A 13,114-nucleotide genomic window follows, 5' to 3' on the forward strand; every position below is an offset into this window, starting at 1 on the left:
CTGAGAATAAACCATCTGCAATGTTGTTGGTTGGAACACATTCCCCTTTTTACTCTGATAGAAGTGGTGCCATATACATATTAAATGTGTTAAATGGTATCTCCTGCCTTTGTTTTGTGTGAATCCTTGCCAAAATGTGGAACAAGGCACCTGCCCACAGCTGTTCAAGAATAACTACTTCACTGGCCTTGTAAAATGCACCATCAGTAGTGGAAACAAGCTCTACTTCCAACATTACACACATGACTCAGAAGAGACACCACTATCAGTGTAGTGGTGTGCAGCCTTAGAGTTTCAATGCCTGGATTTAAAGTCTATCCTTTGAAAGGTTCAAATAGTTCTGTGCATAAAATTTAACAATGCATATTGATGTCACTCTTAACATAAAAGCAAGATACTGCCAGATTTGATGTTTTTCGCATTTGGTTTTTCAAACAGCAGAGACCCCAAAATCTATAAATAAATTGGACAATACTGACCTGAAATGTTAAATTTGGATTTAAGGGAGATAGTGTATTTTAACAACATGACTTACTTCAAGAGGGAATTAAATAAGATTGAGCCCAGTGCACTTTTCTGTACGTGAAGCTTTGTGTGTCTGTACATGAATGTATGCATCACCCTAATGTTTTGGGCAATTAGCCCCTCTCTGCGCCGAGACAGCAACAGATCAATGCTTCCACCAGGCTTAGGTGGAATCAATGACGACTTGTCCCGTCTTCAATAAGCATTACTTTAATGAGAGCGGCAAACTTCTGCATCCACCCTGGGACACATCTAATTAAATATACCAATCTTTAAAATTACTTAACTGGCAAACCAGCAAAAGTGACTGTTATGAAAGCGTCTTGCCAAAAATGAGGATTCATTGAGGCATTGATGTGTAAAATATTTATGGATGAGAAAGAAAGTGTTCCAAAGGCTCAAAGACTGTGACCCAAACAACTAAGCAGAGTGCCTGTGAACTATTATATTCTGATTTGTTTCATACTCTTTCATTGATTGACAGGTTACTTATAATTTCATGTCTACATATGTAGAATTTTAAAGCTTCTTGATGCTTATTGTCATATTTTTTTAGTTGACTTGGTGTTGCAGAATGTTTTTGCCACATCAGAAAGTGTATACTGTATATAAACATACTGTGAATAAAACAAGCTGTGTTGGACCTTACCTTTGTAACAGCAGGGTATCCAGCAGCCACCTCACCAGAGCAGTAAGGCTTCTCCTCATGGGACACTTCAACTGTGGAAGCCCACTGGTCCAGGAAACCGCTGGGGGTGTAGAGGCCACAGTCTCTCACACCTGTCTCTCGCTCAAAGTCCTCACAAACACCGTCACCATCATAATAGTAACACATGCTTGGCTCCTCTGTAGGTGAAAAGACAAAAGCAAAAAGTTGTCAGGTCAAATAAATCAGTATTTGTGTTTATTGTGTTATTTTTTTAATAAAGTGATGATTGAGTATAGATTCAACATATCCTCCACCCCACTCCTTGTCTGACATGTCTTTATTTGAACAAAGCAAAACCAGTGAGTTTTTACACACTCCAAAATGTACTAGTCTCTCATCCTTTTTTTTTTTATAGAACATGCCCCCTGATCCTTTGGAATATCATTTTTAACCATATCTCTATTATGTTGTAAGGTGTAGAGGAAGAAGACCATACAGAAGGGAGAGAGGTAAAGGATAAAAGGTGGATGGAAAAAGGAGGATAAATTCTTGAGCATGCAAGGCTCTGAAAACAGAGATGAAAGAGAGGAAGAAAGAAACAAAAAAGAAAGTATTAAAGGGGGGGAGTGATGACATGAGAGCAGGAAGACAAACAGAGAGAGAGGAAGGGGGTATAGGGGGTGGAACCAGACAAATCCAAGAGGTAAAGAAAGATACAGCAGTAATTTTTCCAGACATCCCACCCGGAGTTAAGGTCTGGAACTGGAAGCTTATGGGTTGGAGGAGAGGGGAGCAGAGCAGGGAGGTTGCCTGGGCCTCATTGCTCTCAGCTAAAGCAGTGTCAGTCGGTGGGGTTCCAGTTAGGGGGAAAGGCGGCATTCTGTGCCAAGTTGGCCGGGGCCTCCTCCTCGAAATTCCAGCCCTCCCCAGCACAGCCAAAAACTAAAGTCAGTTCTGTGCTCTGGCAATGGTGAAACGAGGGGCTACTGAGGGGGCATACAGAATACGCTCCCGCCACTCACTCAGCAGGAACAGAGGCAAAGAAGAAGGGAAAGAGACAAGAGGAAGCTCAAACAGTGGCTCATGAAAGCTGCAGGAGTTATACTGTAGGCAGAGTGCGAGCTAACGAGAGGAGGAAAAGGATGGAAAAGGAAAAGGAGTATTGCTTCTTGAATTTGGACAGGGATAGAATAAACAGATAACGGAAAAAGTGGAAAGGTGATTGAGTGCAAGAGCAAAAAGAAAAAAGACCAAGCGTTAGAGGAAGAAATAGAGAAAAGAAAGTACAGAGGTTGACAAAACAAACATTTTGACAAAACATCTTCTACAAGCTACATTTAACAACATGTTGGGCAAACACTGTCATCCAAAAATATCACTTTTGTGATAGTAGGAGCATGGCTAAAGGAAATCAGATAGCATTTTCTTGTTTTATCTGCACCTGTGTTTATTGTGGCTAGGAGCCCTATAGAGAAATAGCCACTGGGATTGTAATGCCCGACGGGGTCGTGTGAACACAACTTGTCCATTTCATCAATTGCAGATATAATTCGGCTCGATCACATGCATAGTCTATTAAAGCTCATCCAGACTGTAAAACCCTGGTCTGTTGTATACCTTACGTCAATTCTCCATCCAACTCTCACTTTCAATTACCGACACACTGACAAGCAGGCACTCTTGCACACATACAGACAGATGGACAGAAGGTCCCGTCATTATAGTGTCCGATTTCTGTGCAAAACTACAACTATGTCAGACGGTGTGGGACACACACAAACACAGACACTTGCACACATCCCTGAGCACTGCAGTTGATGGAAAAACAGCACAGCCAATGCAGTCATCCAGCAATCTGACAGGGATTAAGTGGCCACTTCACAGAGGCTCACACATGTGTGTGCATGCATGCATGTATTGTACATGCGCGCACACAGACACTATCACAACAGGGGGCAAAATAACGGTCAGGAGAACTGGACAGGAATTCATCCATCTATTTATAAAACAAAACAACACAGTAGATGCCAATCACTAAACTATGTCAAATAAGATGACTCATCCTTTTAAAAGAAAATGATTTCCAGATTTGTTTTTTCGTATTTTTATTTTATTTTATTTTTTACAGGAGGTCAAAACAATTATGATATCTAATGGCATTTTTATTCTTGAGAAAGCATGAAGTATTTTGGTTAAAGGTTGTATTACAACCACATCCTTCTACTAGTGGCAATAGAGCACATCTTCTTAAGAAATCAGGGATTAAATATATTGATCAAAGGTGCATTGACGGTAAATGTAGATACATTTCCAGTATTTCCTCTACAGCAATTCAGAGAATTAAAACAGCCAAGGCATTTACTACAATTTCAATTGTAAGGTTATCTTTGTCCATATGACTTACCAACACAGTTGAAGTAGGGCTCCTTCTTGCATTGACTGGAGCAGCCGTCTCCATTCATAGAGTTCATATCATCACATTCCTCTCCATTGAAACTAAAATTGCAGGAGGCAGTTCTTAGAAAACATCCACACACTGCCAAACCTATTAATACCAAATGAAACTGGTATTCATAACATCTGTATGCATGCATTTTAATAGATATTGTATAATGTGTGTGTGTGTGTGTGTGTGTGTGTGTGTGTGTGTGTGTGTGTGTGTGTGTGTGTGTGTGTGTGTGTGTGTGTGTGTGTGTGTGTGTGTGTGTGTGTGTGTGTGTGTCTGTGTCTGTTACCTCTGTATCCGTCCATCCCCGCAGTAGGTTGCACCCAGTTCATGCACCAGAGGTGGAGAGGGCTCACTCTCACTCTGGCTGGATATGGTTTGGACCTGATAGGTGTACACAACATGTGGTACCACGTCCCTGCACAGAGAGCGGTAAATATCACAATGAGTCGGGTGTCTAATGCAGGAAAATGTGAAGCCTTGAAGAAATGTCAGGTAAAGAATTACAAATAAAGAAAAGAGAAAAAGAATAAAAGATTGTATACTGAGACAGAGATGCTGACCAGGCCTGCAGGGAACCGGTTAGCATTAGGAGTGCTGCTCTGTTTGCCGGTGAGTGTGTGTTGTAGCAATCTTTTAGCATCTAAGGTATCACAAGCCAACACAAATAAGAACATCTGTCTCAGCACACACTTACGCACAACAGCATTTACCTATCCAGTAAACCATTGATATGGCTGAGTTTACCCGCTTTGGGTCCAGCTTTGATTTGTTTCCTTATCATAGTGATTCAAGGAACCATCATGATGAATACACAATGGACAGGAGAAATATTGGGGACTACTCACTTTGTCGGTGTAAGTCGCCATGATGGTTTCTTGAGTCATCATGATAAGGAAGTCTGAAAAAAAAGTCTGAAAGGAAAAAAAAAAACATAAATGAGAAAACCAAAACCATAAACAAAAAAAATCAAAGCTGTAAATGAGAAACCAAAACCATAAGCAAAGCAACAAAACTAAACTCAAGGAAAGAAAACTGTAAATGAGACACAACAAGTGCAAGTGAGGGTGCTGTCATATTAATTGTCCCGGTTTTATGATGTCAAATAGTTACTTTTCCACTCTCTATTATTTGCCTTTACATGTTTCTTGTATTTCTCAATAGGTCAAATAATCTCTGTTAGATTTTGATGAATGGCCAGGTTTACTGGGTCCTGTAAACTATTGAGTGACAATCTTGTGATTTAATTGCTTAAAGCAAGTACTGTATAAACATAGAACATGGGACAAGTAGCCTGCACTTTTGATTAGCTCCTACACAGTGTGTGTCATGTAACAAGCTTGTTAACCCTAAATGGAACTAAAAATAAAAATTGGAAAAACATGTAAAGGCAACCACAGAATCAATAAGCATTTATTTTATTTATCTGTATAGACTATTATAAACGATAGAAACAGGATAACTGATTTCACATCAGCACTCTCATTTGCAACTGTATTGTTTACAGTTTTCTTTCCAGTGTGACTTTCTTTTCTTTTGCTTATAGTTTTGGTTCATCATTTATAGTTGTGATTTGTCGCTTATGGTCAAGGTTTCTCCTTTATGGTTTATATTTTTTGGCTTTCAGAGTTTTTGGCTCTATATTGTGTGTGTGTGTGTGTGTGTGTGTGTGTGTGTGTGTGTGTGTGTGTGTGTGTGTGTGTGTGTGTGTGTGTGTGTGTGTGTGTGTGTGTGTGTGTGTGTGTTTGTGTGTGTGTGTGTGTGTGTGTGCGTGTGTGTGTGTGCGTGTGAGCGTGTGTGTGTGTTTATTTAATTTAAATGTGCACTCATTCAAATGAATCAGGCTAAATAATTATTTATATAATTATAATTACATATAATGTTTTTATTCTACTTTAATAACTGCTTTGACTCTCATTGAGAGTACTTAGATTGTCCTGCGCACAACAACGTTTACATGTAACTTTCACGTATTGGTGTTCTGTTTTGTTTGAATGTTGGGTGATAACTATGTCAGATTACAATGGGGAATCCTGTAGGCCGCCTTATCTATTATGGGCCAATTAATGACACTGATAAAAACACTGCGGTATTTGCTAAGTGTAACTAAGTCAGCACAATAGAGAAAATAAGTGGGTGTACTGTAATTTGTGCTATGTTATTTGATACATAAGGGGAGAGAAATGCATAATTGTTTTGTGTAATCATGTCTAGTATTGGTTAAGTACATGGTAAAAAAAATAATTTACATGGTTTGGATACATCATCAGTAAATGAGGATAAATAGGACCAATACGATAGCCATAGATCATTTCATGTGGACCATACAGTTTTGTTGACCTAATTTTAGAATGTCCTTTGCAATGCTATAAATACAATGACAAGCATGCAAGGATAGTGTACTCATCAAATAAGTACCAGGGCATATGTGGATTCATACACAGAGCAACTCACAGACACACACACACTCACAATACCTTTGTTATTAGTAGCTCACTGCCTGCCAACTGAGGCCTTCAAACTTAAACAAGAGTACACAGGCATAAACCACTATTCCCACTGCTGCCATATAATCCCCAGTGTGAGTGCAATGCAGCACCAGCAGCAAACATTACTCTGGTACCACAAAGGTTTCATCCAAGGCCAAAGCTACAGTCAGCAATCACACAAAGAAAGTCTTTGAGTGATGTGTAGAGAACCCATAACCTTCGATGAGCTTTAAGTCAAACCATTCAGTTAAATTTCTTTTTAAAGTAGTGTATATGAAGAAGCAGGTATTGTGCATACCCATGGTCAAACATGACACACAGAACAGTAGAATGAAAGGTATGCATGTTTGTGTGTTTGTTTGTGTGTGTGCATGATCTTGTGCTCTGCCTGTGGTGATTCATGTTAAAATTAACAGAAACAAGAGATTTACAACAGGAAGCTTTCTTCATGATATTTCTGACTATGGTCCATTACCTTAGCCCCTCCCCCTTCATTTTCATTTCTCAATTTCTCCATTGTTTGTTCATCACATTCCCGGCAGACAAAAGTTCAAGTTATCACTGCTGTCCCAAACATAAAAACCAATGGACCTTACGATCAAATAACAAAATGAATTTCCCCACAGCAAAAATTGTGCCTAGGATGAGATATTTATGTTGGCATTATTATTATCAACACAGAATGTTTGACCTGACAGACTCTCTTCTATGTTACAGTATGTCCTGTTCTGCGATGTTGGCTCATGTCTGTGCAACCTTAGGCTACATTCAAACATGCCCCCACTAATTGAATTAGTTTAGCCTCTGGAAAAGTTAAGCTGTAGGAGACTTTATCTTTGAGTAGAGCAAACACACAGAATAGACAGAAGAGAGAAAAAGATGCTTCAAGGAAGCACTTGAGTTCTCTTTTTATGCATAATGGTAATTTTGGGCTGGCATTATCAAACATACTTTCACTTTTTTAAGCAGGGCCCACAACTTTCTCTTGTTGAAGCCTTGGGCTTACATTGAGCAACTTCAGGAGTGTTGTCCCAAAAGTCCTTTTACTAAATATGCTTTCCTTAACTTTCAGGGTCATTGCTTTAATTTAAAACACCAGTAGCTGAACTCTACTGGACAGCAACAGCAGACCAACCCATACTATCCTCAATTGTTTCCCCAGACTGCACTAAGAACTCAGATGCCTTCTGTGTCATGCATCACTACAAAGGCCGCTTCCTCACCCTGCCAAAGTTCTTGCAGGCCTTGAGTATGGACTCCTCTGCCTTCTCATACACTAAAGCACTTTCTTTGTGGCCTTTTTCTGTGGTCCCAGATATAATAGTTGGTTCTGGAGCACATCAAGCTTTGAAGCACAGCATCTAATCAAATTCAACTGGCCACAGTTTGAAAGGTAAACATACACCTTTCCTAGTGCTCCCACAGCACATGACTGCGTTTCTCCAATTTAATTGCAGTGGTCACTATCACAGGCCTCCCTAGACTTATGGATAACATAATTATTCAGTCAGCACCTCAGTCATGAAGGTAGCCATTGCCCTACAAATGACCTGAGAATAAGCTTTACAAGGAAGGACTTGACTATTATCAGTTTGATAGTCTTTGTGTTGGTTTAAAAGGATCATGCAATGGTCTAACAAAGTATTTCTAAAGGAGATAGAGAGAAGATAAATACAGATCCAAGAGCAAATCTGCTAATCCACTAGTAGAGTTCCTACATCCTGTGCTGGACTGAGATTTAAAGTATGCCTCTAAGCAACATATGTTACCTGGGTATCATAATGCACCTTTGGTTTTACAGGGTCAATAGTTCTACTCCTCATAGCGTGATAACAACTGTTTCAACATGGCTTTCAACCTGTTCCCAATTAGGAGCATGCTTGATTCCTCCTGACCTCGCCAGAAATAGCCATGCTGTGTTAAGAAGAATGAAACAGAAGATGTGGTTCAGATCTATCACAGTTGTATAAATGATCCATCCCTTATAGAACCTAGTGAGTAGAATAAATAAGAACAACATTTAGAATGACAAAGGCATTAATGTACAATAATTTGACACATGATGCAGGATTCATAAAACTGATATGATATGTATGATATGTTCATCATTGATGCTTCTTTCTGTCATCCAGACATTCTTTTGAAGACCCCTGTAGGAATAGAGGTTTCATCTTGGCTCACTCTCAAAGTCAAGCACAAGGCAATGCAATATGCCTTTCAAAGGTGTTTTGATAGGACCAGGTGATTACGCATGGAAGCGTGTGCAAACGTATGTGCCTGCTGCTGAGGGTAAGAAAAGTGTGTGTGTGTGTGTGTGTGTGTGTGTGTGTGTGTGTGTGTGTGTGTGTGTGTGTGTGTGTGTGTGTGTGTGTGTGTGTGTGTGTGTGTGTGTGTGTGTGTGTGTGTGTGTGTGTGTGTGTGTGTGTTCATGCCTTCACTGATTTGTGCACTAGACTTATGTGTGAGCATGCATATGGATGTGTTTCCGTTCTGTAGCTGCTTGTTGTTCTTGGCTGAGAGAGCCCAGATGAGAAAAGCAGATAAATTTAAGGAAGTTGAGAAGAAAATCTTAGATTGCGCCTGCAAGAACAATAAACAGGGCAATAGTCCTTTTGTCAGGGTGGCAGCTGATATGCATTTGAGGTTTCGCTGCCGTTGATTTTACACCTACAGTATGTCAAACAATGTAATTTGACTTTTATAGGCACTCTTAAAACGATAGATCATTTTAGTGGCAGAAAATGCATGCATAGAAGGCCTCTGTGTTGCTATTGTCAGCAGCATTTCACTGACGTAGATAGATAGGTATACTAAAGAAACATAAATACTACAGTCCCCTCTGAAAACTGACCTTTACCTGAACCAGGGCTTGCAGCTCACCCCAAGACCCATGTACAACGTCATATCCTGTGTGTTCCAACATATGCAAACACACAAACACTAGAAAGCTGAAAATTGCTGTTAATACATTTGACTGCTGATAAGTTTGCCAATTGTTGCTATTGATTACATTTTTTTGTCTTTACATGAAAGAAAGTACATAATAAGTTTCTGTGCAGCCGCATTCCAAGAAATTCAACCTTCTTCATTCACACTAACAAACCAACATATTTCTGAGATAACTTTGCTGGAGTAAGGCTAATTTTCTCCCTATATGATACCGTATGCTATATGGACATCATTTGTGTGTTTCCTATCCTGGAATACATAGTACTGAAGAAATTTGGGTGCTCCAGACTACACTACAGTATTCACTTTGTCTGAAACTCATAAATGCTGTATGGTTCATATTAGGAGGATTATGCAAGGCTTATTTCTGAAGTCCCACATCCTATTGAGCATTGTTTCACAACCAGGGGTCCTCAGACCCTTAGTGGTCCATGGTGTAATTGCAAGGAGTCTGTGAAATAATAAAATAATATTTTTAAGATTCAGATCCTATGGCCGTTACACACATACCGTATTTCCCCAAATGTACTTTATTTACCTCAGCTGCAGAAAGTAAAAGGCCTTTATTGGAAGAAGGTTTGTATAAGAGGCAGGCCTTTATTTCTAATTCACTCTGCTTGATAACCGCTCCAGGTTAGCAAGTTAAAGTTGCTTCATTACTTTGTTAATAAAAACTCAACACTTCCTGGTTAGGTTAGGGATACATGTGTTTTATGCAGATGTGTTACAATAAAGCAATGCAGGTTTTCCCTATAAGTAACCTAAGTCTAATGCAATTTCTGTTTTTATCAAATAGTTGTTTTGTTTTGCACCTAATTTATTTGAAATATTTGTTCATATTTTTAGAATGACACTAAAAGTTATTCTGCTATATTAAGTTCTTATCAAAGTTTTATCAAACAAAAGTCTGCTTCATACTAAAGAAACAAAAACAACTAGTTTGTGCAACATGTTGTCTGGCCACGTTGGGAGGCAAAAGTCTTTGTAGCTTTTTAAAGTAGTTTCAGACAATCTCTCCTGAAAGGCATTTAAGCGTTGCCCACTTGTTTAAGTACATGGAAAGTTCCTTAAATAGTTGTGCAAAGAATGAAAACATAGAACTTGATAGAGAAGTTCAAACCCTGATTACTCTCACCACCGCACAACTGGCCGATCACTGCAAGAAGTGGATGTGAATGAAATTGTGGATTGCTTCTTTCTATTTGTCTTACACTGTTGGAGTATACTGATGCCTTTACTGGTGCACACACAAGGTATGACAATGATGATTGCCAGAGCATTAAACATGGACAAGAACATCTTGCAGCAGGCATAGGTAGACTGAGTTCTCAAGCAGCAGCAGACTTGTCAGCAGAGGAGTCCAGGGGATGGATGGAGGATATAATAGGGAAGAGTTGTGTTGAACCAGGGTAGAGTCCGATTACAGAGGGGGTGAAGAATAATAGTGATGGTGGGGAAGTTTCAGTCTGTCTCTTTTTCTCTAGGAGGTTTCTTCACATCAGCTCTGAAATGGGCTTTGACTCAATGACAGCTCTGACACCCATGTCACGGAGAGGATTAGCCTGGGCTGGGCTGCCTCAGAGGGATGGGGTCAAACTTACCAAATCCCCCTACCCTCTCTTCATACTTTCTTGACCCCCTAATGTTCTCCTCCATCACATGTTGCCCCTCCTGAGCCTATCAATGATTTAAATGGCCCCAACCTACAACCCTTGCATCTCCTCTTCGGTTCACCCTTCTTACTCCCCACCATAATTTACCCTGTTGCCCTGACCTCCCAGCCCTTAGCAATTCCAAACAAACCACCACCCATGGATTGAGCCAAAGGAGCCAAGATGTCAACCATTCCTGATGCTCAGTTTGCCCCGGCTCAGGTAAAGGCCAGTGGCCTGACAGTGGGAGGTCAATCACCCCCCTCATCAAGACTTCCATCACTCTATCCAATCCAGTGGAAACATGCTGGAAGAAGAAGCAGCTCAATGTGTGGTCACCAAAAGCATTTCAGCAGCTGGACCCAGGCGATCAACAGAGCACTTTACATTGGATTTGTGGCATGCCAGAACATCTGGGGGATCTTTGCTCTTTACTACTCCATGTCAAAGGCTATGTTTTGGGTGAAAAAAGTATGATGTTTTAAAATTCCTCTTTTTTAGGTATTGTTCCATAATGTTTTAGAAATGTTCTACAAATAACATATAGGTTTTGTTATATTTGAATTAGTTAGATTGTAATGGTTGGAACACACATACTTACTTGCTACAAAACTTCTCTGACCATCTAACAGAGACAAGATCCCATATGCTCTCACAACAGAAAATAGTCAGCCAGTGCCACTGACCAATACCACTGGAATGCAACCACAGCTAGTGAAATATACCACAGCTGTAAAACTACCTACAGTACATCAATAATCACTGAAGTGTGCCAAAACCCCCAAATAAATATATCCTTGTGCAGACAGCCTTCCACAGACACTGCCATTCAACCAGGAAGTTGTGTGAGGGTACTTTATGGAAAACAGGTATCATCACTCCATCGTGCATAACATGCATACTCATCCTTTCGCCTCTTATCAAGCACTTTCCTTCTCATGTGAACCACGCTGACAGCACAATAGTGAGATGGCATAACACAAAGCAGTGCCATGTATAGCACAATCTTTATCGAGTCAGCACATTCCATGAAAGCAAAGTACTAAACTCTCACCACAGTGTGCAGATAATACCTTCAACAAGCCATCTGTTTGCCCTTGCTTCATGGAACATGGGAAAAAACAAATGTGGGCAACGATTGACCTGTGACTTAGGAAACAAATGTTGAGCAGCAGATTTGAAACTGCAGAAGCAGTGGTGGCTTGCTAGTGCTCCTGTGGGTATTAAAAAAAGGATATCTGGTATTACAAGAACATTTTTTTGTGGATAGTTTCCACAGATAAACAAACACCTTCTCACTTTCAGGTCTAGAAATCCCTAATTACATCACATCAAAGCAAGAATCAAAATGGTAACCACTCAGCAATTCTCAACTTCTAAAATACTTTGGACAAAAACAATTGTCTCAAACCAAAGCATGTCCAACATATTGTATGGCTTTCTTCCTCTGCCTGGAGGAAAGGTTGGTCTTTTTCAAACCCTGAACATGTTTAGTTATTTCTCAACTCAGGAATGTCAGAGAAAACATATTGAGTATTATGCAAAGCACTGACACAGTCAGTTTTGACTGATGAAGAACTTTGTGCACTCACACAAAAATATTCACCTACCAGGTCACTCACCTGTCTTTATATCGACGGGAAGGTTCATTCAAAATCAGACCGTGTGGTGCATGGGTGAAGGGTGGTTGGCGCAACAGGTGGTATTGGAGTGGTTGGCAATGCCTACAAAATGTGCAGTCTGGTTTTGATACCAACAGGGTGGCATCAATCTCTAAATGTTGTTCCATAGTGAAAAACTGTACCCCATAAACTTCTTCCTCTATGTCCAGCTTCAAAGTCAGTGGGGTGTCACAGAACACATTACTGGGGCCCAATGACCTGTTCTCCCCACTGACAGTCAGTAACAAGATGTTGTGGATAGCAGGCAGTGCTGTCTCCTCAGGGCTGAAGAAGGTGACCCACACAGTCAGGGAGTCTGGTACCAGTGGGTAGGGAAACTCCAGCTGGAGCATGCAGCCCTGGAGGGGGCACTCAGACAGGCCAACAATGCCCTGCTCGATCCCTGCATTGGGACTCCAGGTGCGCACACTTGGCTCACAAGCCTGCTCTACATCTGGAGGGCCTGTGGGATAAAATTACAAAAAGAGACACAGTGTCACACCCAACTTGTAAACAAAAAGGGGACAGAAACAACAACATCACATTAAATATAAATCAGACACAGTAAGCAAAAGCCACTGTGCCATTTACTACAAAACATAATGAATGGTTGTTAAATTACATAAAGATGTGCAATGATTTCATGACACAGGTCTTTAAAAATTATTTAAGGGTGCATGAAAAGTAACCTCTGTACAGGTAAGGCCGCTCTTAAACAAAGCTCACTGCATTTTTATGAGTAC

The 13,114-nt window shown here is 40.3% G+C and overlaps 1 protein-coding gene across 1 annotated transcript in view; it reads right to left on the reverse strand.

Moving 5' to 3' along the window:
- The window catches only part of pappaa (pregnancy-associated plasma protein A, pappalysin 1a), an 86,455-nt gene that overhangs the window by 47,333 nt on the left and 26,008 nt on the right, over nt 1–13,114 (reverse strand). Inside the window, exons 7-10 of the mRNA XM_062434717.1 lie at nt 12,333–12,834; nt 3,910–4,038; nt 3,579–3,670; nt 1,175–1,371 (exon numbers count right to left, since the gene is read on the reverse strand). Of these exons, the coding sequence (XP_062290701.1) occupies nt 1,175–1,371; nt 3,579–3,670; nt 3,910–4,038; nt 12,333–12,834 (920 nt within the window). The remainder of the gene's footprint in view (nt 1–1,174; nt 1,372–3,578; nt 3,671–3,909; nt 4,039–12,332; nt 12,835–13,114) is intronic.

The sequence above is a fragment of the Scomber scombrus genome, chromosome 15, assembly GCF_963691925.1.
Source record: "Scomber scombrus chromosome 15, fScoSco1.1, whole genome shotgun sequence".
Classification (NCBI taxonomy): domain Eukaryota; kingdom Metazoa; phylum Chordata; class Actinopteri; order Scombriformes; family Scombridae; genus Scomber; species Scomber scombrus.